The 22,407-nt window shown below is 56.8% G+C and overlaps 6 protein-coding genes across 6 annotated transcripts; all 6 read left to right on the top strand.

Annotated features, from left to right (window-relative positions):
• Positions 1–125: 125 nt before the first annotated feature.
• On the top strand, positions 126–2,508 carry BJ171DRAFT_503972 (chromate transporter-domain-containing protein). Its single transcript, XM_053110919.1, has 3 exons — positions 126–557; positions 998–1,713; positions 1,987–2,508. Exons 1-3 carry the CDS (start codon positions 280–282, stop codon positions 2,412–2,414), a joined length of 1,422 nt encoding a protein of 473 aa, XP_052966975.1. The 5' UTR covers positions 126–279; the 3' UTR covers positions 2,415–2,508.
• An 83-nt stretch (positions 2,509–2,591) lies between these two features.
• On the top strand, positions 2,592–3,370 carry BJ171DRAFT_503968 (uncharacterized protein). The gene is made up of 2 exons (XM_053110918.1): positions 2,592–2,882; positions 3,040–3,370. Exons 1-2 carry the CDS (start codon positions 2,686–2,688, stop codon positions 3,272–3,274), a joined length of 432 nt encoding a protein of 143 aa, XP_052966974.1. The 5' UTR covers positions 2,592–2,685; the 3' UTR covers positions 3,275–3,370.
• Positions 3,371–3,396: 26 nt separating this feature from the next.
• On the top strand, positions 3,397–4,358 carry BJ171DRAFT_503967 (uncharacterized protein). The gene is made up of 2 exons (XM_053110917.1): positions 3,397–3,883; positions 4,105–4,358. The coding sequence occupies exons 1-2, from the start codon at positions 3,452–3,454 to the stop codon at positions 4,306–4,308; spliced, it is 636 nt and encodes a 211-aa protein (XP_052966973.1). The 5' UTR covers positions 3,397–3,451; the 3' UTR covers positions 4,309–4,358.
• A 373-nt stretch (positions 4,359–4,731) lies between these two features.
• BJ171DRAFT_91176 (uncharacterized protein) lies at positions 4,732–7,494 on the top strand. Its single transcript, XM_053115989.1, has 11 exons — positions 4,732–5,253; positions 5,378–5,424; positions 5,534–5,734; positions 5,856–5,944; positions 6,025–6,100; positions 6,241–6,374; positions 6,454–6,616; positions 6,706–6,818; positions 6,920–6,950; positions 7,094–7,153; positions 7,231–7,494. Exons 1-11 carry the CDS (start codon positions 4,853–4,855, stop codon positions 7,371–7,373), a joined length of 1,458 nt encoding a protein of 485 aa, XP_052966972.1. The 5' UTR covers positions 4,732–4,852; the 3' UTR covers positions 7,374–7,494.
• Positions 7,495–9,016: 1,522 nt separating this feature from the next.
• Positions 9,017–18,916, top strand: BJ171DRAFT_503959 (uncharacterized protein). Its single transcript, XM_053110916.1, has 12 exons — positions 9,017–9,347; positions 9,461–9,496; positions 9,662–9,743; positions 9,835–9,987; positions 10,072–10,179; positions 10,310–11,152; positions 11,250–13,843; positions 13,965–14,186; positions 14,285–14,608; positions 14,742–15,101; positions 15,317–15,988; positions 16,103–18,916. Exons 1-12 carry the CDS (start codon positions 9,262–9,264, stop codon positions 18,759–18,761), a joined length of 8,139 nt encoding a protein of 2,712 aa, XP_052966971.1. The 5' UTR covers positions 9,017–9,261; the 3' UTR covers positions 18,762–18,916.
• A 511-nt stretch (positions 18,917–19,427) lies between these two features.
• Positions 19,428–22,283, top strand: BJ171DRAFT_503956 (Bestrophin, RFP-TM, chloride channel-domain-containing protein). Its single transcript, XM_053110915.1, has 10 exons — positions 19,428–19,565; positions 19,723–19,752; positions 19,897–20,018; positions 20,195–20,257; positions 20,469–20,507; positions 20,659–20,713; positions 20,827–21,288; positions 21,378–21,453; positions 21,541–21,645; positions 21,881–22,283. Exons 1-10 carry the CDS (start codon positions 19,492–19,494, stop codon positions 22,199–22,201), a joined length of 1,347 nt encoding a protein of 448 aa, XP_052966970.1. The 5' UTR covers positions 19,428–19,491; the 3' UTR covers positions 22,202–22,283.
• Positions 22,284–22,407: the final 124 nt, after the last annotated feature.

Here is a 22,407-nt window from a genome sequence, read left to right as displayed (position 1 = left end):
GCCGGATCGGGAAGGCAGACAGCACGTGCGCCACTCGCCCCGGTTTCGGCCCGCGTGCGATTGGCCCAACGCGTGCACCGAGTGCATTTGTCGCGCATTTGTCGAGCATTTGGCATTGTCGGGCCAACGAACCGCCACAAACAGGCCGGCTGGGTGATTCTTCCGTCGCCTCAAATACCGCCGCTGAGAGCCGCTTCCGTCGCCATCGATCGCCCATCGATCGCTCATCGCCCACCGCCATCGTCGGGTGCCCATCCGCTTCCCTTGGACATCTCCTCCATGGCCCAGAACCAGCAACGCAAGCACTCCAAGCTGGGCGAGGTCGTCCGGGCATATGCTCCGCTGGGCTTCATCACCTTCGGCGGCCCCCAGGCCCACATTGCCCTCTTCCACGACTATTTTATCGAAAAGTTCAAGTGGGTCAGTCCCAAGGTCTTCTCGGAGCTCTTCTCGATTGCATCGGCCCTCCCCGGCCCGGCCAGCACGCAGATGGCATATGCATTCGCCCTGCTGTATGCCGGCCCGGTCGGCGGCGCCGTGTCGTTCCTGATGTGGACGTGAGTATCGCATGTGGGTGCGTTTGCATGTCGGTGTGGTTTGCATGTGGGTGTGGTTTGCATGTCGGTGTGGTTTGCATGTGGGTGTGGTTTGCATGTCGGTGTGGCTCCGCATGCTGCATCTGATGGCGGAGGGCAGCGAGAGGATGCATCCGGAGCATGCCATGGGGTGCATCTGGAGCATGGCCTGAGGACAGATCCAATCAGCCTGGCGGGTGCCCAATCAAACCGGCAGCGACGATGCAGCCACGGCACAAGTGCAGCACATCCAGCCGGACAACGACAGCGCTGCCGATCGGTGTCTCCGATGCACTGCTTCTCACCACTTTCGCACCATTGCATTGCATTGCACTGCATCGTATCGTATCGCATCGCCGTGACAATCACCCACATCCAACGACCACATCCAACGGCGCACATCCAACGACCTCGCCCCACAGCTTGCCCGTCGCTTTGATCATGGCTGCCGCTGCCATTGGCGTCTCGTATCTGCCGGAGCAGCTGCCGCTCGTGGTTCTCAAGATCGAGAACGGCTTGACGTCGTCGGCCATCGGCCTCACCGCCCTGGCTGCTTACAAGCTCGGCACCAAAATCAACGTCGATCCCCTCACCCAGATCCTCGGCTTCATCTCGGCCGCCGTCGCCATCAACTACAGCGCTGCCTGGCTCTTCCCTGTGCTGATGATCTTTGGCGGACTGGTGACCTATCTCGAGCACTACTACACCACCTGGAGGGCCCGCAGGAGCGAGGCCAAGGCCTTCATCACCCCTGCCGCCGTGGCCGTGGCCGAGGACGAGACCGGCGCAGCTGCGGCTCCGGCGGATGAAGAGGCCCGTCCCAGCCAGATCGCCACCGAGGTTGCTTCGAATCGGGCCGAGGAAGAGGACGAGCACATCGAGTTCTCGTACTCGTCCAAGATCGGCCTGGCTGTGCTGGGTATCTGGCTGGTCCTGCTGGTCATCGCGATTGTCCTCAAGACCGTCCCGGGCATCCCGCTCCCGCTCAACATCTTTGGCACATTCTACTTTGTGGGCTCGATCATCTTTGGCGGCGGCCCTGTCGTCGTGCCGCTCCTCAAGGACTATACGGTGTCGGTGGGGTGGCTGACGGATCGCGAGTTCCTGATCGGCTTTGCGCTGATCAACTCTGCTCCCGGTGAGTGGTCTGGATGAGGTGGATGGCAGCATTGGATAGAGTATTGGATGGCAGCATCGGATAGAGTATTGGATGGCAGCTGTGGATGGCAGGGTTGGATGGCAGCTGTGGATGGCAGTGTTGGATGGCGGCTTTGGTCGTGGGAATCGGGCATCGACAGTCCCGCCATGTTGTGGCGACATGATGTGGCGATTGCCTGGATTGCGCTTCCACCACGATGATTAACTATCACAATTGCCCATCATCCGACCACCCGCCACCCCGACCACCCAGGACCCCAGTTCAACTTCTCTGCCTTCCTCGGCGGCCTTGCCCTGCGTTCCCTCGGCTGGGGCGGCTCGATCGCGGGATCGATCCTGGCGCACATCGGCATCTTCCTGCCTGGACTGCTGCTCATGTCGGCCATCATTCCGCTGTGGACCGAGTTCCGGAAGAAAAAGTACATCCAGGTGATCTTCCGCGGCATGGGTGCCTCGGCCGTCGGCCTGGTCTTTGCGGCCGTCTATCTGCTGTGGTCCAAGGCCGTCAACGACGTCAACAACGCCAACAACGCCCTGAGCATCTCGCAGTTCCCGCTTTACGTTGCCATCGTCGGCTTCTCGTTCCTCAGCGTCGGGTTTCTCAAGTTCCCGAGCTACGGCGCTGTCCTGGTCGGCGGCCTCGTTGGTCTGATCGAGTGGGCTGTCGTCAGCAGGCAGTGAACGGACAACGGCCTGCCTCCATGTTCCACTGCTTGCCACCATGTTCCACTGCAGTGCAGTTGCAGCCAATACATCCTTCGATCTTGCCCATGCTGTCTCTGTTGCCCCTGTTGCCCCTGTTGCCCCTGTTGCCCCTGTTGCCCCTGTTGCCCCTGTTGCCCCTGTTGCCCCTGTTGCCCCTGTTGCCCCTGTTGCCCCTGTTGCCCTGTGCCGACCCTGGTCTTGGTCTCGGCTGCCACTGCACCGACCCTGGCAGTCCTTGGTTCCCATCATGGCTCGACCTCAACCCGCCGCCGGCTTCGTTGACCAAGAGCTTGCCCAGGCCCTCGACGAATACTCCTTTGGTCTCCGGATGCCGCCGACGGTCTGGCGGCCATCGCCGACTGCCGAGCCAGCGTTGCCCCGGATCAGCCTGGCACTCCTGGAAGGTGTCGATCTTGTTGTTTCAGTCTCCAATGCAGGCTTTACGGTGAGAGATGCTGTCGGCATGGTTGCATCCCGACATATTGAATATCCCTCGAGCAACGACTGTCGACACTGCCAGATGCCTGCTGGATGCCGGGCGCCGCTCATCCGCATGCTCCTCGTTTGCCTGTTTGCCTGCTGCCTGTTTGCCTGTTTGCCAGATCATCCAAGTCGATCCTGCATCCGCCGAGGACCATTCACTGGCAGAGGCTCGACCATTCAACGCAGACCCGTATCTGCTCAAGACATTCGAGAGCCTGGATGCCCTGCTGAACGAAGCCAGTCCGCTCTTTCGCGGCAGATTCCAGCAGCGGCTGTTTGCACGATTGGCAGAAATCCAAGACGAACAGAGCGACGGCAGCGATGGCAGCGACGGCGATCGAGACAGGCCCTGAGACCACCGATGCAGCAGGCCGTCGTCTGCATCGATATGATCAGTGCCATTGCCATTGCCATTGCCATTGCCATTGCCATTGCCATTGCCATTGCCATTGCCATGCCCAACACGCTCAGCACTCGCCCATCCCATCTTGCCCTCGATCTCCACCTCCCCTCTCCGATCGCTTTGCTGCATGCCGCCAGTTCTAGACTCGGGGTTGTTTGCAGACCCCAGATTTCTGCAAGAGCTGGTCGGCCAACCCGTCCATGTCGCTCTGGCCGACATCAACCAGGACCCACTCGACAGCCCTCGCATCCTTGCTGGCATTCTCATCGTCGCAGATCACCAGAACCAGAGCCTGTTCCTGCTCGTCCCAAAGGCCGAGCCAGTCCATCGCCTCGCCGAGGCAACGCAGCTGCCGAGCAGCGAGACGCACTCGCTGGTGCTGGTGATGGGCCATGCGATCAGGTCAATCGAAGTCGACGAGTATTCCGATCACCCTGCAATCCCCCTCGAGCACATCAGCGCCTTCATCCGGCGGATAGCCGACCCGCCCTTTTGTCCCGGCAAGCGGTTTGAAACAGAGGCCCAGGCGAGGGACTCGCTGCTGCTGTTCCTGCAGAAGGTGGGCATCATGGCCATCGTCCGCCTTGTCACAACCGGCGATGGATCGCTCTGCATCAGTCCATCGCCCTGCACCGACAAGTGGGCGGCTTGGCTGTCTGCGTCCTCTGGTCGGCTGCCTCATGCTTCTCTGCATCGGGGTGAAGCCGTCAAGTATCTGCCAATGTCGATGCTGTCGCCTTTGCAGTGCGGCTCATTCGGTTCTGTCCTATCTTCAACCCAAGCAACATCCCATGCCGCCTCGCTGCCGACTCAACCCGCATCTCGGTGCTCAACGGCGCCGTCCTGATCGGCTCGCCGTATCTCTCGTCGTGCGTCCAGTCGGCGAATGAGATTCTGCTGTCGCAGGTGGTCGATGCCGTTGAGCGATGGCAGGCGATTCCGTCACATCCGGCCGACTTGGCCGACAAGAGTCCGGGATCGTGAGAATCGAGACTCAGCCGACATCCAGGTTCGAGACTCGGCAGGCATCCAGGAACCGAGACAATATATCCTTGCTCTCGTCGCCCACACACAGCTCCATGTCCCTGCGCCGAGTTGATTGCCATCGATGGTGCATCTCCTTCGTCATCCCACTTGCACATCATGCGGCGCGGAGTTCCTCTGCCAGATGTGGTTGTCAAATTCACATGGATTGGCTCTTGGTTCTTTGAATATTTTATCGTGGTCGCCCCCTGTCCGGGTGTCTTGGTGCTCGCATGGAGGTTTGGTCCAGGGCAGCGTTGGAATCTTCCGTCTCTGATATTTTCATGCATGGAAGGCTTCTCTGCTTCGGTTTCGGCAATCCCCATGTCGATGCGCAGCAAGTCCCTGTTTTTTGCAAAGCATGCCCCGTCTCCTCAGGTTCCCGCTTCATCCAGCATCTGTGGGTCAACTGGCAGCCATCAGCGAGCTTTGTTGTGCTGTTTCCCTTCGCGCCCTGCTGTTTGTTTGATTTGAAGGCATTCTCTGGGCTGCTCATCATCTTGACATGCGTCCGGCCATCGACATCGTTGACCCTCCGTCTCCCAACGACATTGTCGTTTTGGACGATGAGGGGAACCAGCCCATCACCGCCAAACGTCGCCGCATTGATGAATGTATCGATGTCGATGCTGTTGATCCAGTTCCAGCTCCATCATCCTCTCGAAGACCTCCCAGCCCCCCGCTGCCTACTCAATTTTTGGAAGAAATGTTTCCAGATGTACAGCCGGTATACCTGTATCAAAAGCTTGAGGAGCTCGATGGCGATGTGGAACGTGCCGTTGAGGAACTTATGAAAACCGTAAAAGACCTCCCCAAACGACAGTCGTTCGATCAACGCAAGGACCAAATCGACTTTCGAGTAGTCAACGCCGACGTTGCCATGAGCCCGCTCTATATCGCTCAGTGGTAGGTTGCTTCAACGGGTCTGTCGGGTTGTACCTTTGCTCGTCCTCCGGCGTCCTCACTCGCAGGGTCGCCAGCATCCTGCGATTCCTCAGACGCTAACAGTCGTGGCTATTGTTCCAAACAGTTTTCAGATCCTCTGCGATATTTTTCCAGAGATTCCAAGCTACTACGGTTGGTTCTGAGAGGCCTGCCCTTCCGGCTGCATCCTCTTGCGTCTTTGGGATGGGCATTCGCTCCGTGCTGACTCTGGATTATCATTGAACTCGATTGGTTTCTGTAGTCCGCACAGCTATGGCCATTCACAACTCGCAGTTCACTCCAACTTACTTGATCTTGAAGGAGCGGCTTTCACGCCCAGATGAGACCCGCGGATTCCTGAAGCGAAAGGGAAAGCAGAACAAACGCAAGGGCGCGGATCAAAGCAACGAGCCGCTTGACTCTCGACTGGGCCGGGAGATCAGGCCGTTTATTCCATGGTTCCGTAAGAACAATCTCGCCACTGCCGTCTTCCTGATCGGGTCCGGTTGAGATCAGCTCTTCCGCTCGAGTCTAGCACATTCGTTGCCGTTGTCTGATCTTGTTTCCTCGACAATTGAATCCAGGGTACAAGCCGCAGAGCAGCGATCGCACTCAGGCTCCTGAGGTCAAATACGAGTGCGGATGCTGCTGCGATGAGTATGCCTTTGATATGGTATGCACATGCATGCGCATTATCGTCGGCGCCAATTCAACTACAAGGAGGCTGACCCGCCCATGATTGCCCTCCGATAGATGACTCAATGCGAAGAAGGGCATTTGTTCTGCATGGAGTGTGCTAACCGGGCCGCTAAAGAAGCCATTGGAATACGTGAGTTTGTCTGGTCTCGACAATGTTTGCTCCATATCCACTCTGGTCATGAAGGCTGGCTCGTGAGTTCGTACGAGAACCTGTACTTGGGCTGGGCTCTGATCGTTTCCGTCGGACAACCTTTGGCATTCGACGAACAGGCAAAGGCCGGGTCAAGTGCATGGACATGAGTTCGTGTCCGTATTCCTTTACCGATGGAGAGCTTCGTCGCTTCTTGTCCGAGGCCGACTTTGAAGGCCTCTCGAAGATCCGTCAGGAAGAAGCCATTCGCCAGGTATGTTTGTGTATGAACTTGTGATAGGGTCGACTGTTTTGTCTTGTTCGTCCTAATCATTCCAATTGGTGCGCTGTAGGCCGGCCTAGAGGGCTTCACCGAATGCCCGTTTTGTTCTTTTGGCGTTCAGTTGACAACTTTGCCCGAGGAAGACAAGCTCCTCTACTGCCAGCGCGAGGAATGCAAAGCGGTTTCGTGCCGCCTATGCAAGCAGCTCAATCATCTGCCGCTCACATGTGAAGGTGCCCATAAACTCAATCTCTATCATAGCCCACCGATACGCGATTATGCCGATATACCATTGACCAACGCGACGAAACTCCTGCTACAGAGTACAAGAAAGATAAGAAGCTGGATGTTCAGCACACTGTGGAGGAGCAAATGTCCGAGGCATTGTTTCGGGCCTGTCCGAAATGTGGAAAGAAAATCATCAAGGAAGACGGGGTATGTCTCTGAGTCTCAAAGGGAAGTGTGGGTGTTCTGCCTGACTGGATGGGCAGCATTGTTTGGTTCTCACCCTGGCTTTGTGTTTCTCGACGATCCAGTGCAACAAAATCACCTGTGTGTGCGGCCAATGTGAGTATCGCCGAGGGTCTGTGGGATGAGCTGCGGTCCATGGCATGCTGAGCAACAGGAGCAACAGGAGTGCGCCTGGACTGGTACACGGGACATGAACAAGCCTGCCTTGCATCCAACTGACTGCCGCTGCGGCTTTCTAGATATGTGTTATGTCTGTCGCAAAGCCATCAAAGGCTACGATCATTTCAATCGCGCTGGAAGTAAGTTGCGTTTATTGATATTGTCCTGCTCACTCGTCGTCCGCACTAACATCCCTCACTTGCCTTGCTTCATAAAGGCAGTTGCCCGCTGCACGACGATGCTGCCACCAGAGTGGCCAATGAAGTACAGCACGCATATCGAGCCGCCGTGGATGCCAACCAGATCGATGAAAACGACTTGCAGATTGATGTTCCTACAGCCACGAATATTCTCCGGTAGCGCTGACGAGTCAATGTCCTGGTCACAGCGCACCCGACACGAGGCGAAGCATCCGTTTTTGAGCTAGACTTGCCCCCTTCTTCTGGGTCCCGAATACACCGGTGTAGCTTCGTGTATGGACAGCACCGAATGCTGCCCGTGCATCTCCAGATCCGTATGTCGGCAATGAATCACTTGGTCATGCGAGTTTTTGTTCATCGCGCACGGAAAGCGCTCTGCTTCGAGGTCACTCGGTGGTTGCCTCATGAGTTGGCACCAGGCTTTGGAAGCAGCTCAGTCTGTGACAGGCGGGCGTCATGCAGACACCAGCGTTCATCCCATTCGAACGCTAATCGCGAGTCCAGAAAGGCCTCTCGCTCCCAAAGGGCACGCATCAGGGCCACCTGCTGAGGCGCTAGTGACCGATGGTGCTGGAACAGATCGACGGCGATGGTCTCCTATGATTCAAGGGCCAGTATTAGGAGCGATGCTGTGCACGGAGCACTGTTGTCCGATACTCTGACGCCGGAGCGGTGGCTTCCTACCTTCACGGAGTACTCCTTCGACAGCATCTCGGCGTGGATATCAATGTATGAGAGTATGTCCTGTGGCAAAAGCTGCGGCTCATTCGACACAGGGGCCTGTCGAGCCGAAGAGTCGAGTGTGGATGTCGTCAGCAGACAAGGCTTGCTCCCTGTGGGATGCCATCGTTGCTGCGGCGCTACCAGATCGATGCCGCGGCGCTACCAGATCGATGCCATCCTTGCAGACATCATAATACGCACCGGAGGCTGGGGCGGCAGCTGCGGCAGCAAAACCCAGAGCCGTGCTCGGAAATCCACGAGATCGAAAACAATGCTGTGAACTGGAAGCCGAAGGCGAGACTCGTCACTAAGGCATTCATTTCGAATTATCGGCAAAGTTACATCTGAGTCGACACTCACGGTCTTCAAGACACGAGCGGACGTCATAGAGCTTTTGTCCGGTCACTAGATTAGAGAGACAAGCATCATGCCGCCGATTATGAGTCGGCTTGTTGCAAGCAGGGAAGGCGAATTGCTCTTGCACCGATGTCTCCGTCTGGCCAGAGAGCCTGACATAGTTCTGTTGCTCGGCCTCGATGGAAACAGCGAAGCGAACCACCGAGCTCACCGTCGGCGCCAGGAAATGCTGCAAGCGCCACCTTTCCTTTTCTACCCTTCTCGGCCCAGTCCAGGATTCTGGTCGCAGACGGCAATGTGGGCGGATATTAGTCCAGAGAGCTGGTGGCATGCTACACTCCGGACCCGCTCCACTATTTGATGCCGCCGGCTCGGACGGATCGCCATCTCTGGCTCGAGAGTCTGCATCAGCTGCATCATTTGAGCCCTCGATCAGATCTGCGCCCTTCAATAGCCGCAGTTCGATCCCACGCTCGCAGCATCTCTCGCCACGCCGCCGCTCTTCCCCACCTTCTTCGGGCCTGGGCAGCAATCTCGGCGACCTCGCGGACGATGTGGATCTCGTCCATGGCGACGGAGCGCAAGACCGCCCGTCCAGCGCATGCGTTTTTTGATCGACCCACGGCCGATATCCGGGGCGGCTGGGCCAGGTGCATTTTGCCTTTTTTGGACTGCGCGCTCTCGCAAACGACCCGACGGCGTTCGTCTCTCCCCTCGCAGCATCGCCAGCAGACTTCCCGTCGTGTTCCAGCCTCTTTCGCTTGCATCCGGCAGCGCCCGAGCCACCTGAATCCCAACCCACACGAGCATAGTCCCAGAGCAACCGGCTGATCTGCCTGCGGCTCCTGCGATTCGACCCGTCAGCGCTTTCTGCATCGCCGCTCGCAGCGGACGGTACATCCACGACCAACCAACCAACAACTCATCGCTTAGATCACGTCGCTGCCTGAGCACACTCGTCGGCCGTTATGAGCTCGGTTTTGCCCACGCAGTGTACCATCAAGGATCCAATATTTGGTCTTATATTGGCCATCCGCAGGGGCGAGAGGCTCAAGTAAGCTCCAGTCCGGCCCCTGCCTCCTTCCTGACAGCACGGCACGAGATCGAGGCTCGATTGCATGCCACTATACTGATCCCGACCTGCCTGTTGCTCTGATGTGCTTCCAGCTTCCCGATCAGCAAATTTGAATTCACGATCGGAAAGTAGGTCGCGGGCTTGCTTGCTTTGCTGCCTCTCGAGTCAGCACTTGGAATCAGTTGGGTCGCTGTCGCCTCGACAATCCGATCTGTGTTGGTTGGACGGGACAAGCATCAGTGGCCTCATTCAAAGTATCCAACTCTCCTCATTCGCCACGATCACTCATATAGGGACAAGTCGTGCAACCTTCGCCTCCATTGCGAACATGCTTCTGGAAAGCATTGCACCATCATCATTCGCGATAACGCCAAGGTGCGCCGTGCTGCTGTCGCCAGAGGCCACCATACCTCTCCACAGCATATTCTGATCGTAATTCTTCCATGTCGACCGCAATGATTGGTAGGTTTGGCTTCGAGACCACTCAGACATCGGGACGCTGGTCAACAATGTCCTGTACCGGAACGAAGAAACTCTCCTCAATAACAAGGACTCGATTATAATTGATGGCAGCCAGTTCTGCGTTGTGTTCTTCCATGATATCATTCAAACATATCAGGTATGAGTGGTTGGCATTTCGACAGAGTGTCTTTGCGTTGACTTGAAGCGTTGCATGCTGATACCGGGTCTCTCGGGCCTGTAGAGCCGTCTCGCTGGCCAAAGCGATGCCAACAACGAAAACATTCCGCTCAAGGCAGCTCAGCTCGAGAAGCCTGAAGCCCAGACTCTCTCGGGACCACACATTGAAAAGGTGAGAATGTATCCAGAAATGGAACCTGTATTGTAAAGCCAAACAAACAAAACGCAATCGCAACCTGGTCCAGCTGCACCGGTTCGTCATGGCTTCCACTTATGACGATCGCTAATTTGCGCACTTACAGGCGTCCACCGCAAAACCGTCTGCGCTTTCTTCTCAGTCAGTGGTGGAGCGAGTCAAGGACCAACCTTTGATCAAGAGTCACCCACCGATGTTCTCTCCTAAGCGGGTCGCAGCCTCGATAGCGCCCACTGGCGATTTGATCCAGTTCTCTCCGGAGCCGACCAAGGTTGACTTGATTTCCTTTTCGCCTCTGGTTGTTGGATCCAAAACCAAAACGGACTTGAAACCAGTCGATGATTCAAGGCCAAAGAGAGCCATCTCCAACTCAGGCTCGGGTGGGATCGCACAGCCGCTGTCCACGGCGTCACAGGCGAACGTGGTTGCCCAATATCCCATCTACCCAGCTCCAGCCCCGCGTCCCGAGCCGACTTTGCTACCATCTCAGTGTCTGCCCCTCCAGTCGGCCTTCACAAAGAAGGCGCCGGTTTCTGTCCCGTCCTCAACTCCCAGCATGATTCCTGTCCTTCGTCGCCCCAAGACCCCTGCTGCTGCTTACAACAGCACAGTCTCTCGAACCATGATGTCGGCGCAGAAAGGATTGCAGCCCCAAGTAGCCACGCTTCCCAAAAGTCCTGCCGACAATACCGAGGGAACCAAATTCCCCACTTCTATCGTCCCTCCGAGCAGCGGAAGCCGCAACCACCAGATGTCTCAGCTCCTCGGCTGGCACTCTCCCTCCGGCAAGTCTGCCATGCCATCGTCGCCCGCAGCACAGCATACCGTTGGTGTACAGAACATGAATGCGAGCCAAGGCGTCGTTGCCGAAGTGACTCGGCGTATCGAGGCATCCTTTAAATCTCCGGACAAGTCGGCCAAGAAAAAGGGAGTTACTTTTGGCCCACAGGTGAGTTGAAACCGATGCGATCGATGCAACACCAAGGGGAGCATAGCTGCAATGCTACCAGTAACTCACGCACTGTTGTCCCTGGGCTTGGCTCAAGCTGTCGCCCGAGGTTTTTGATAAGGATTTTCCAACAGCCTCGCCGCTCAAGCGAGGCGCACGAACCCCAAGGTCAGCCCTGATCAAGTCTGCTCTCAAAACCCGCACCTGGACCCCGCCGACTCGCATCACAAGTCCCACACCTCAGCGCCCCTCACCCCGCAGGCCTCCCGTCTTGCATGAGGACGCCAGGCCCGAGCTGGTCCCGTCGAGCAGTCTCGCGTCGTCTGAATCGTCCCTTGAGGACCATTCCGCTCCGGCAGAGCCCAGTCCAAATCTATTGGACAAGCTCATGGGCGCACAAGGGGAGGATGCTTTGGAGGACGAGTCTTGTGCAGCTGTCATTTCGATGGTTGACTGTGGCAGAGCAGGCACTCCACCTCCAACTTGGTCGATCGAGGTCTCGGTCACAAAGCCGGAACTTCCGACGATGCCCGACTTTTCGATCGCCGCAACCGAACCCATCGACCACTCGTCTGACTCGAGCGGCGATTCATCAAGTGATTTTGTCATCACCCTTTCTGATAGACTGTCGCCTCAAGCCGTTGTTACAACGGACGCTGAGGCAGAGCCCGGGCCTGAGTCTGTCGCAGCAGTCTTGCCAACACTACCAGACTCTCCCCCAGAGCTGGAAGCGATGGGCACCCAAACAATCGGTATTCCCCTGTTCAGCACGACCACGCTCGTTCCCGCAAGCTTCACAGTCATCAATCAACGACGTGCCAGTACAAGCTCGTCCCAGCCTGCTCGAGATGCATCCCCCGAACGGTCACGCCGCCATACCCTTGGACCTGCCCCGCTCATGTTCACAACACCCACTCACCCCGAATACCAAGGCGCGCACAGATTCCAAACACAGATCTTGGACAATACCGAAACACCAATGTCGACACGCCCTGAGGCCATTTCCCCACTCCACTTCGAAATCGGAGCCCAGCCCTCGAATGTATCGCGCGACAGTGTGTCCGTCAGCGAGACAGTCCGAGTCGATCAATATTTCGTACCGCCCGAGATCAATGAAGCATCTGCTGGCATTGATGGCAGCGACGTCGAAAGTCTGGCTCTAGAGCCTACCCCTCTCGACGATCCGTTGAACAACCCTTTCTTGGATAGTAGCGTTGGACCTCCAATCTCCGCGCAGGACCTTTCGTTGCTTGTTGGAGAACCCCTGCAGATGCAGCCGCTTTCACCAGAGCACAGTCTCATATCCGTGACACATTCTTTGGGCGAAATGCCTGACCGTGCAAATGAAGTCGATGACTCTTCCGCTGTCCTTCCCGAGACCCAGTCACACCCCCACCCTGATGACGCAGTCCTCCGAACACCTCCCAAGCAGCTCGTTGATGGGAATCGGCTTCAGGTACCACCATCCAGTGAGAAGCGCCGAAAGAAGCGTCGTCGCAGCACCAAAACGCCGTTGTCAGAAGCTGCTTTAGCTGCGCAAACAGAGAGCTTGTCACCGCTTGTTCGATCGAATCCTGTGACGCCCGGGGCTCCGGAGCGAGCCGACATGGATTCATTGGCAGCCACACTTGGTCCTCAGCACGAGTCAATGGGCCTCCCTCTCGAACAGCCGCCCCTGGGCAGTCCCACAAGAGTGTCGTGTCCATCACCGGAGCTTCCCACACAAACACCAAAAGCACAGGCGCTCGAGATCAAGGTATTGGAAATCTCGGGGCCTGAGGTGCAGACTCTGGAACCCCAGTCCTTAGAATGCCCTGCGACTCGGGAACCGCCAGCAGCCACTGAGTCAGACTATTCGCTGGCCTCAAGGCAATCTGAGCCGCAAGCGCAGCCTTCGGTTGGGTCTCCTCGCGGATATGGCGAGCGACTGCCGGAGGAATCGATCGGGCCAGTATCCGCGTCGGAGCTGCTCGCACCGGAACAGCTTGTACAGCAACAGGAGGTGATCCCATCAACGACCCCCGCCCGTGATCAAACACCCTCGCCTGTCCGTAGCGTTGGCACACCAAAGACGGCCGCCCAGAACGCCGCCCTGAGCAAGAAGCGGAGTAAACGAAAGTCCAGCATGGCAGAGCATAAGGATCGGCTCGAACTCGTTTCGTCCCCCACCCCCGGCAGCTCCAGCACTAGTGTCCCAGAGTCTTTGCTGGCTCCTTCGACGCCACTTTCCAAGAAGCGCAAGCTCGATGGCGTTAGCTCTGTTCCGATTCAGGCCAAGAAAGCTGTACCTCTCCAGACACTGACGGCGAAGAAGGCGTCATCAAGCGGATTTGATGCAAGCAAGCCTCTCTCAATGAAAGCACAAATTGCCCTTGCTGTCCAAAACTTTTTGGCGAAGCGATCAGTCTCGTCAACGCCAGTCAAGACAGCCTCTCCCCTGTCTCCACTGCGGCTTGCTAACGACACCGTGGCGAGCAGTGACCCAGGCTTCGTCGTTGCTGCGGATACATCCGCGAGCACATCCGCGAGCACATCCAGCCGACCGAGAATTACGGAAGAGGCACAATCGGGCATACGTGCCGAGCCGCTCGACACCAAAATGCCCTTGGGCGTCGCCGCCTCTGTACCCGCAGTGGAGACGACTACCCCGAATACCGATAGTCCACAGGCCGCCCGAAGTTTGAAGCTTAGGTAAGCAAAGGAAGGCAGATTGAAAGCGCATTCACCATCCACTGGTAGCCTGGAATTGCTGCTCATCCTTCATGTCACTGCATCGCTCGCTTCCCCTATATTCCTCTCCTGCGCACTGCAGCAAGCGACGCCACCAGTCCGTCGGTCCGGCTGAGCTTGAGAAGCTTGAGCCTCCCCGACGGCTTTCGTTTATGGGCCGCAGCTCGGACTATCCAGAGTCTAGCCACTCCGATACAGCTCTTGAGCGAGCAGTCCGCCCCGAAATCGATTCAGAGTCACGAGCAACGGGGTCCGGTAGCTCACACATCGAAAGCACATTTACAGTGATGTCGGCTGAGAGCAGGTATGACGGCGGCTCGAGCCAGCTGCATTTGAAATGATTCGCATTAGTCAGTCTATCCAAGGCAGGTGCTAATAGCCAAATATCGATCGTTTCTCCAGTCCGAGCAGCTCTCCTTCGCAACCAGGTGCAAAGAAGAAGAGAAAGAAGAAGAAGAGAAGCAGCATAATGAGCCATTCTCTATCCAGCGACGGTGGCGATCAACCCGATCAGTCCGATCAAGAGAGTGTCGGCCTTCATGGGGCAGACACAGCCGTCACTGAATCAAAGAGTCGCTCCGAACAACCTTTGAAAGTGCCCATTAGTGCGTCAGTACCAGGGCCAGGACCAGTACCAGTGCCAGTGTCAGGATTAATGCCAGTGCCAGGGCCAGAACATGTGCCAACAGAGCAGTCGGTCGATATGCGAGAGCATGACTTGCCACTGTAAGTGTTATTGCTGATAGGCTCTCGGGTGTTTTCACTTGGCTGTGGAATCTCCATCAGGCAAAGCGCCATGTTGATCTGCATGGTTGACAGATTTGAACCGCCCTTGACCGGCTTGTAATTGCTCTATCAGCCCGCCCCCGGAGGGCACACAAGAGAAAGCTGCTAGTACAGATATCCGTCAGTCGCCGCAAGCCTTGAGAGCACCATCCGAGGCCCCGAGCACATCCACCAAAGCGTCCGTAGATGCATCCCATGTTCCAACTACAACGCCTGTGGATGCGTCGCTTGTCGCCGAAGCGCCTCTGACACCGACGCCGCAGAAACGAAGGCGCAAAAAGAGAAAGAGCACAGCCTTTTCCGACCCAACATCCTCCCAACCCTTGGGCTTGGAAGCTGCCGTCGACATTGTCGGCACAGGCGACATAGCCAGCGCAGCCAACAAGAGCCAGCTGCTCGACATGGGCAGGCCAGATCAACTGCCCGAAGAGGGGTGAGTTGTTGAGGCGGCATTCGGCGATTCTTTCGTGCCTGGCATGCTTAATTTGCCGTGATTCCTCCTGACATCCCTTCACCTGCATCCCACCCTTTACCATGAAAATGACGCATCCTTCCTTTCGCTCCACATTGTGTATGAGCATGGCTATTTACTCTGGTGGTGCAGCAGCGAGTTTTGGGCGCTTACCTCTGTATTCGTCCACTTTCTAGTCACGTTGATCCGTCGACATCCATTTCAGAAGAAAACTCTCCCGCAATGTCAAAGGCCGTCACGTCGAGAGTAGAAACCCCAGTTCAACCCGACGCGAAATTGCCTTTTGCCCCTCAGGAGGCCAACGTAACCGGAGCGCTCATCGAGACTCAGGTTGAGTACCCCATTAGTACCAAACCAGGGCTTGTATCGGGTGAGGCTCTGCATCAAGTTGCTCACGACGAAACCGTCATGCAAATTCAAGATGCCTCTTCACCCAACAACATTGTTTGGATCGGCACACCAACGGACCGGCGAAGATCCAAGGGAAAGAAGAAGCGAAAGAGCACCGAGGGGCGATCGGATCAGAACGAAATGCCCATCGGTCACGATGCGGATCTCTCAACTGCGTTTGCGGTCGAAGACGCCCATCCCGTTCAACAAGAATCGCCCCACATACCCTCACCGGAAGATCAACCGATCGAGAAACAAGACAATCTAGTCCTCGGCGACAGTGATTCTGCCCCGCTGCCGACGCATCGATCGGCGATCGGTCAAGATTATCCAACGCTAGGGCAGGCTGAAGATGTTGAACATGCCGCGACAAGTGAGATTGCTTCTCAGTTGGAATGCGGCGCCGGCCACCAAGCTCGGGAAATCGTCGACGTAGCCAAAGTACAGCCAAGCTTCATGTAAGTCAGCTCTCTTCCCTGGTGCTCGCAATACAAACAACCCGATATCCAGGACCGCCGGGTCTCAATGAAACCCAATCACTCGTCCAACCTAATCATCTGTGGACTCCCCAGCTCCCGGGGTAGCACTTTGTTCAGAGAGGATGCCGTTGCTCAGTCCAAAGCGGACCGCAAGACAACACCCAAGGCCACGACGCAGCACAATCTCTCGGACACAGCGCCCACGATCGATATTGCAGCTAAGCGACGCAATACCCCCTCTCAATCAAGTCATATTCAGACGCTGAGCCAAAGCCTCGATGCCACTGATGCTGGCGCATTTGCTTCTCCATCATCAAAGACCAGAAAACGCAAGGTGGCTGCCACTGAGGCCGCTGCCTCGTCGCCTGGTAGAACGGCAGAGTCGGTAGAAGATCATCGTCGTGCAAAGATGCCTCGACGGGACCCTGGCCAGCGATCCCTTATTGCGAGTGAAGCACAAAACCCACTACCGGATGTGCCGGGACATGAGGCGGGATCTGCCGTCGTAACAGTGGCAACTGCCAATGCCAAAGCTGATATGCAAGATCAAAGCCTCGGTCTAACTGCGATCCACGAAGGCGAGAAAGCCCAAGCATTCGATCCTCCCCATGATCACGATCGTCCATCGATACGTCCTACCGGCGTTGCTGAGCTTGACGACCACCACCCATCACCAATCCAACCCAAGAGGCGGGGTCGACCTAGAAAGGTTTTAGCTGATGTTCCTGTTGAAGCCCAGGCCACGCATTTCGTTTCTTCATCCGACGCAGCGCAGTCGAGCCTGCCGATGGCAGCAGCAGCCGATGAGCCGACTTTGGCGGCCGAGGTAGTCGAAGCGATGCTGCAGAACACGACTGAAGCGACAGCCATGTCCTTACCGGCAGCCAAGCGGCGCGGTCGTCCTCGGAAAGTCGCTGTCGAGACAATTGACGTCAAGCCTGAAGACGCCAATACTAGTCCGCCAGCAGCATTCTCGGCGGCACCCTCGACTCCAGAGAAGCAAGAGCATCCAAGAAGGGCAGTTCCATCCGAAGAGAATCTGCCGATTGTCGCTGAGATTGCTCATGAACATGGAGCAGCTGAACATGGGGCTGCGGTCTATAGCGGGGCTACAGCTCTGGTCCAGAGAAAGCGTGGTCGCTCCAAGAAGCCTGCAACCGATGTTACGCAGGCTGAGGAGCTCGGAGAACATGAGCATGATCGCGATGCAGAGCAAGATCAGACCCAAGTACCAGCGGCGACTCAAGCCGCCACACCAACCCCGGAGCGACGTGGTCGGCAGAGGAAGACTGGTGCACAGCCTGAAACGGAGCCTCAAATCGACACATCGATCGACGCGCAGCACACCACCATAGCCGACGCAGTGACCGCTTTTCTCGCAGCAAAGAAGGGTACGCTTCCGAAGACTGTCGCGGATACTGTTACGAATGTCGCAATTGCCGAGTTAACGGCGATCTCAGCAAAGGCCTCCGACGAAGTCACTCACGAGACTGATCCCGTGTCGGTCTTCAAAAAACGTGGTCGTCCCAAGCGAAATGCGAACCCCGAGCCTCCCGAAACAGAGTCTACCACATCCCTTGCACCCACCGAAGAGGAGGCACCGATCTTTGTGGATCGATTGGCTTCGCCAGGGCCTAAAAGACGAGGTCGGCCGCGAAAGATCCCTCTTGAAGCCCCTCTTGAAGCCCATCTTGAAAGCGGAATTGAAAGGATCGCCGAGGAGGTACCGCCGACGCTGCATGTGGAAGCAGAAGCGCAGCATATCGGTTTGCAGGAGCATCCGGCGCCGATAACCTCCCCCCAGCCAAGGCGACGTGGCCGGCCCAAGAAGAATACGAGCGCAGAAGCCTCGGTGTCTGAGATGACACAATCCGTTGCTGTTGAGATTGCTCATGTGGAGTTGGCTTCGGAAGAACCTGGGCTGGCCGGACTCGCTGTCCAGCTGGGCTCTCCGGCATCAAAGCGACGCGGTAGACCAAAGAAGATAGTGCTCGAAGCCGAAGCAGTTCGATTGACAGACTCTACTGAGGCAGCGTTCCAAACACAGTCCCCCGTTCTGTCACCTGCACCAAGGCGAAGGGGCCGACCACGAAAGGAGCTTGCCGAAGCAGTGCCCGCCCCCCCTGCGACTGTCGACTCAGTAGAGCCAACCAGCCGCGCAGATAGCAATGCAGCCATGGCGTCTCCTGTACCCAAGAAGCGTGGGCGTCCGAGAAAGGTGTTGGCGGAGGACTCGATGGCATCGTCGCAGCCTGTGATTCAAGAAACCGCCATCGGGGAGGATCCTGCACCGGCACCGATCGAGCCCCGGACGCGTAGCCGCTCCAGAAGGAATATTGGTGCAGTTGCTACCAGAATGGAGGAAGAAGGAGATGAGAGCCACCAATCAGACGACACTCCCGCCGGATCAGCGAATGCAGCCGAGCTATCGACGGCGACTTATCCGACGCGCAAACGCAAGCACCAGGGTCCGGTTGGTGACGGGTCGAGGGCCTCGGCTGAAGACACAGTTGCTGGAGCCATAATCAATGCTGCCCAGGAGGCTATCGGGGATCCAGAACCCAAACGCAGCCGGAGAGGCGCACTCAAATCCAGTGGCGACGGTGCTGCCCTCGATGACAGCGAAGTCCATGTCGAGGTGCCACAGGAGGCTGTTGGAGAATCGACGACGCAACAAAGGACAACAAGAAGAGGTGCACAACACACTGCTGCTGAGGCGGCCAGCACACGGCGATCGACTCGCCGGCGGTAGTGAGTTGCTGTCCTGAGACAGATGAGGACTGGGCTGGGCGTGGGACGTTGCTATAGCCTTTCAGAAAAACGGGACACTGTTCCAGCTCCATCGACCGCGTTTTTGAAGACCTGTTGGACGCAGGCCATTTTCAATAGAGACTGATTACATTGGCAGCCTCGGGGTGAAGGCCATGGGTCGTCCTCTGGTCTCCACAATCGCCCTGCACAGCGATAATGCTGCGCTTGGACACATGGAAGATGGAGGAAATCTTTCTCGGGCTGTGGATGTGGAGGGAGCACTGCAGCTGTCCTCAGGAATGTCCTCGGGGTATCATTCAGCACGGGGTGAGCCGCTGCGGCAAGCAATGCAATGGGGCTATATGCAATGCGCTGCGCCCCGTTCTGTGGCTGGCAGTCCGCATGTCGCACAGTTTTCTTCAGAGAACGCCTCGGCAACAGCGGCACAACTCTGTTCGGGGCCGCGCAGCTTCCCACGGCCAGTTCCTCACAACCGTGCGCTTTGCTCGGGTCCGTCGCTCCCGCTCGCTCTTTCTCTCTCCAGCATATCATCCTCCATCTGCATCCGATTGCATTCTCGCACCATCCTGCACGCCCTGCATCCAGCACCAATCCAACATCGTCTGCGTCCCTCGGATCTAGCATCGTCTTTCACTTTCACCGCTGTCGTCCTCATCGCACCGCCTCTCCATTCACCTGCCCCCCCCCACCTTGTGCAGCTCGCTTGCCCCATGTCGTCGCTGAGGCTTCTTGAGGTGCCTCCCGAGTATCTCTCTATCAACCGACGGGTGCGCCACGTTGAGAGGTGGGCACCTTCCCATCGAAGGCATGGATGCTACCCAGCGACTCGGCTGGGAGCACAGCTATGGCTCGGCAACGGGCAATCGACCAGATTGACACAAAGAAGCCAGATTCAGCTGGCCCAGTGACTGACACCCATTCTTCTCTCTCAACGGCTACAGAACACTCCCCCACTACGACTTTTTCATCAGGTACCGTGTTGCCGAGACTGGAGTTGCTGCGGCTTTGTCCATGATGGGAGGGGCTCTTCTCCAGGGATCTGCACTGGGAGATCTCGGTTTGTTCCGCCCAGCAGTGCATATTGAGCTGACAGTCCATACGGATCGAATCCGCAGCCCCAAGAGCTGGAAGTACTCGGTTGTATCAAGCATCTTTATCCCGGTCGCTCTGTCCACGGTCTGGGCCACGTTCTGGACGACCGTGCTTGTCGTTCTCAAGATCCGTGGCATAACATCTTGTCCGTAGTGACCAGCTGCCTCCTTGCCTTCCCGATAGACATTGCTCGATTATCGCTGGCATCAGCTGTTTCCGCTCGCTTTGAGACTCGATACTATTCCTGCGTTGTAATGCCAGAGGATGTCGGCCGATGCCGGATCGCTAATACCTCCCTTTGGTCTTGCCCCGTCTCGTCAGCCTTCGCAACGTTGGTCTCGGTCGTGATTTCTCTGCTCCTCGTCTTTCGCACAAACGGGGCATGTAAGCCTTCTCTGCAGTCTGGTCGCTGGCAGGTCGCTGGCAGGTCGCTGGCAGGTCGCTGGCAGGTCGCTGGCCCCATTTCATGGTCATACCAAGCGTCCTGTATCGGTGTACCATCGGGTCGTCGCCCGCTCTGTGCTCTGAGTACCATATGAAGATCTGCCGCAGCGCGCTTATTGGAAGCTCACCGAGATAATTCGTCGCCATGTAGATGATCGCTTCTACGAAGGACGTCGTTTGTGGGCTCAGAGTAAGCTTTCACTCGGGCATTTGCGTATATCCATGGTGTGTCTGCCGCAACCGCTGAGTGAGAACGCTGCTGCTTATCGCACACACACTCTCTCTTACTTGCTCTTCCCATATTCCCGTCCCTTTCGACATCTACACTCGCTCCCCCTCAGTCACTTCCACCATCCGTAACACGGCTCGAACCATCTGGAGCAGCTGCCCTGACGAGTAAGTGCCTTCTGAACCCTTCTGATGTCTTGCTGTTGAACCCGAGGCTGTATACGCATATCCCCTCACACTTTCACAATCGCTGACAACCACCTATCTTCCGCTCGCCTCAGAGATGAGGAGGATATGGCCCAGAAGCTTATAGCCATGAACTTGCTGATCGCCCTGCCCATCTCCTTGAAGCACCATCTGCGCGGGCAGCACGGTATCCAGGGAGCAAGCTTTGAGCTTCAAGAGTTCCTGCCGCCGCTCCCCGAGTTCTCCCAATTTAACCGCCACGAATTTGCTCAGGCAGTCAACGCCGCAGCACATACCCACAAGGGTGCCTCAACTCCACCCATGTCCCCAAATATGTCTCAGCGGGCCATCTCCCATCGTTCGGTGAGCCACCCCAACCATCAGCCCACGGCGGCTGGAGCCAGCTCGAACTCGAAAGAACACTACCATGACTACAGCTGCAATTGCGTCAAGATTCCGTTTGAGATCTGCAACCTGCTGAATTCCTACGTTGGCGAGAGACGAAAGAAGGAACAGATCCATTTTATGGCCGGCTCTGGACTCGGTGCCAACATCAGGTTCGTTGGGACAAGACCGCTGCCAAATGACTCCCTTCCCTTCTCGTTGAGTACCGTACTCACTGGTATCCGAACTTTGGCCCACTCAGCAACTTGGTAGACACCACCACCGGCCTGGAGCGTATCCTCTCAACTCCCATTCCGCTTGCCTACCGACTGCACTTGGTGCGTCCACACGTACATCGCTTCTGTCGACGCATATGATCGGCCTAGGGCGCTACTTGCATCAACTGACCCGATCCTCCTCTCCAGAAACACACCCTTGCTCTGTACTTTATCATTTTGCCCTTCCAACTGGTCAACGATCTTTCCTGGCTTACCATCCCCTGTGTTTTCCTCGTGACCTTTATCTTTTTGGTAAGAATATCGGCTGAGGGCCGCGGAGGAGCGTCGTTGAGAACCCTGTGGACTGTGAGCATATCATTTGCAGAGAGCCGTTTGCAGGATCATCGGTTACCGAGATGTACCTGTGCCTGTGCTTGTGCCTGTGCCTGTATATGTTTTGTCTGGTGCAAGGCATGGACAAATCTCAGTTTCAATCCCAGCACATCCGAGACGATCGTGCATTGACACAGCATCCAAATGTCTCCAGGGCATCGAAAAGATCGGTGAGCAGATCGAAGAGCCCTTTGGCACAGACGCCAACGACCTCCCTATCGAAGAGTACTGTGAAATCATCCGCGAGGATATTGTACTGCTGATGGCGAGAAGAGCATCGAGTGCCGCCAGCTGGCGCGCTGCCACTGATGGCTTCAGCACCTTGAACGCGAAGAACGGCATTACTGGCACCCCGGGCTCCCCCAAATCCCCGACGCTCCCCGGGAGCTCGCGATCGCCTCCCACCCAGCCGGCGAAGCGCAAAACAAAGGTCTTATTGAAGAGCCAGGCGGCTAACCCCACGACGGATGTTTGAGCGCATGTTGGAGGACAATGCAACCCATCCAGACAGAATCGAGCGCCACTCAAAGGCTTGCAGAATACATCGCATAGCTCGGTTATGTTTATACACAGGGGGGGGTCGTGGCGGTATTCCAGCTCACATGGTCGATGATGTTGTATCTGAGGTAAAGTACTCTCGCCGCTTCCAGAGCCGGTGTCAAGGCAGCTACAGCATCCTGA

Source organism: Polychytrium aggregatum (genome assembly GCF_025602895.1).
Source record: "Polychytrium aggregatum strain JEL109 chromosome Unknown BJ171scaffold_17, whole genome shotgun sequence".
NCBI lineage: Eukaryota > Fungi > Chytridiomycota > Chytridiomycetes > Polychytriales > Polychytrium > Polychytrium aggregatum.
This window is presented reverse-complemented; position numbering and strand designations above follow the sequence as displayed.

Bases quoted from the DNA above. Each gene is read 5' to 3' on its own strand.
- BJ171DRAFT_91176 (XM_053115989.1), top strand. From the start codon at position 4,853: ATGCGTCCGGCCATCGACATCGTTGACCCTCCGTCTCCCAACGACATT. The intron at 5,945-6,024 runs GTATGCACATGC...GCCCTCCGATAG, and splicing joins ATGAGTATGCCTTTGATATG to ATGACTCAATGCGAAGAAGG. The intron at 7,154-7,230 runs GTAAGTTGCGTT...TGCTTCATAAAG, and splicing joins TCATTTCAATCGCGCTGGAA to GCAGTTGCCCGCTGCACGAC.
- BJ171DRAFT_503972 (XM_053110919.1), top strand. From the start codon at position 280: ATGGCCCAGAACCAGCAACGCAAGCACTCCAAGCTGGGCGAGGTCGTC. The intron at 558-997 runs GTGAGTATCGCA...CTCGCCCCACAG, and splicing joins GTGTCGTTCCTGATGTGGAC to CTTGCCCGTCGCTTTGATCA. The intron at 1,714-1,986 runs GTGAGTGGTCTG...CCGACCACCCAG, and splicing joins GCTGATCAACTCTGCTCCCG to GACCCCAGTTCAACTTCTCT.
- BJ171DRAFT_503968 (XM_053110918.1), top strand. From the start codon at position 2,686: ATGGCTCGACCTCAACCCGCCGCCGGCTTCGTTGACCAAGAGCTTGCC. The intron at 2,883-3,039 runs GGTGAGAGATGC...GCCTGTTTGCCA, and splicing joins GTCTCCAATGCAGGCTTTAC to GATCATCCAAGTCGATCCTG.
- BJ171DRAFT_503967 (XM_053110917.1), top strand. From the start codon at position 3,452: ATGCCGCCAGTTCTAGACTCGGGGTTGTTTGCAGACCCCAGATTTCTG. The intron at 3,884-4,104 runs GTGGGCATCATG...ATCTTCAACCCA, and splicing joins TGCTGCTGTTCCTGCAGAAG to AGCAACATCCCATGCCGCCT.
- BJ171DRAFT_503959 (XM_053110916.1), top strand. From the start codon at position 9,262: ATGAGCTCGGTTTTGCCCACGCAGTGTACCATCAAGGATCCAATATTT. The intron at 10,180-10,309 runs GTGAGAATGTAT...GCGCACTTACAG, and splicing joins CGGGACCACACATTGAAAAG to GCGTCCACCGCAAAACCGTC. The intron at 14,609-14,741 runs GTAAGTGTTATT...TTGCTCTATCAG, and splicing joins CGAGAGCATGACTTGCCACT to CCCGCCCCCGGAGGGCACAC.
- BJ171DRAFT_503956 (XM_053110915.1), top strand. From the start codon at position 19,492: ATGTCGTCGCTGAGGCTTCTTGAGGTGCCTCCCGAGTATCTCTCTATC. The intron at 21,289-21,377 runs GTTCGTTGGGAC...TGGCCCACTCAG, and splicing joins GGACTCGGTGCCAACATCAG to CAACTTGGTAGACACCACCA. The intron at 21,454-21,540 runs GTGCGTCCACAC...CCTCCTCTCCAG, and splicing joins TTGCCTACCGACTGCACTTG to AAACACACCCTTGCTCTGTA.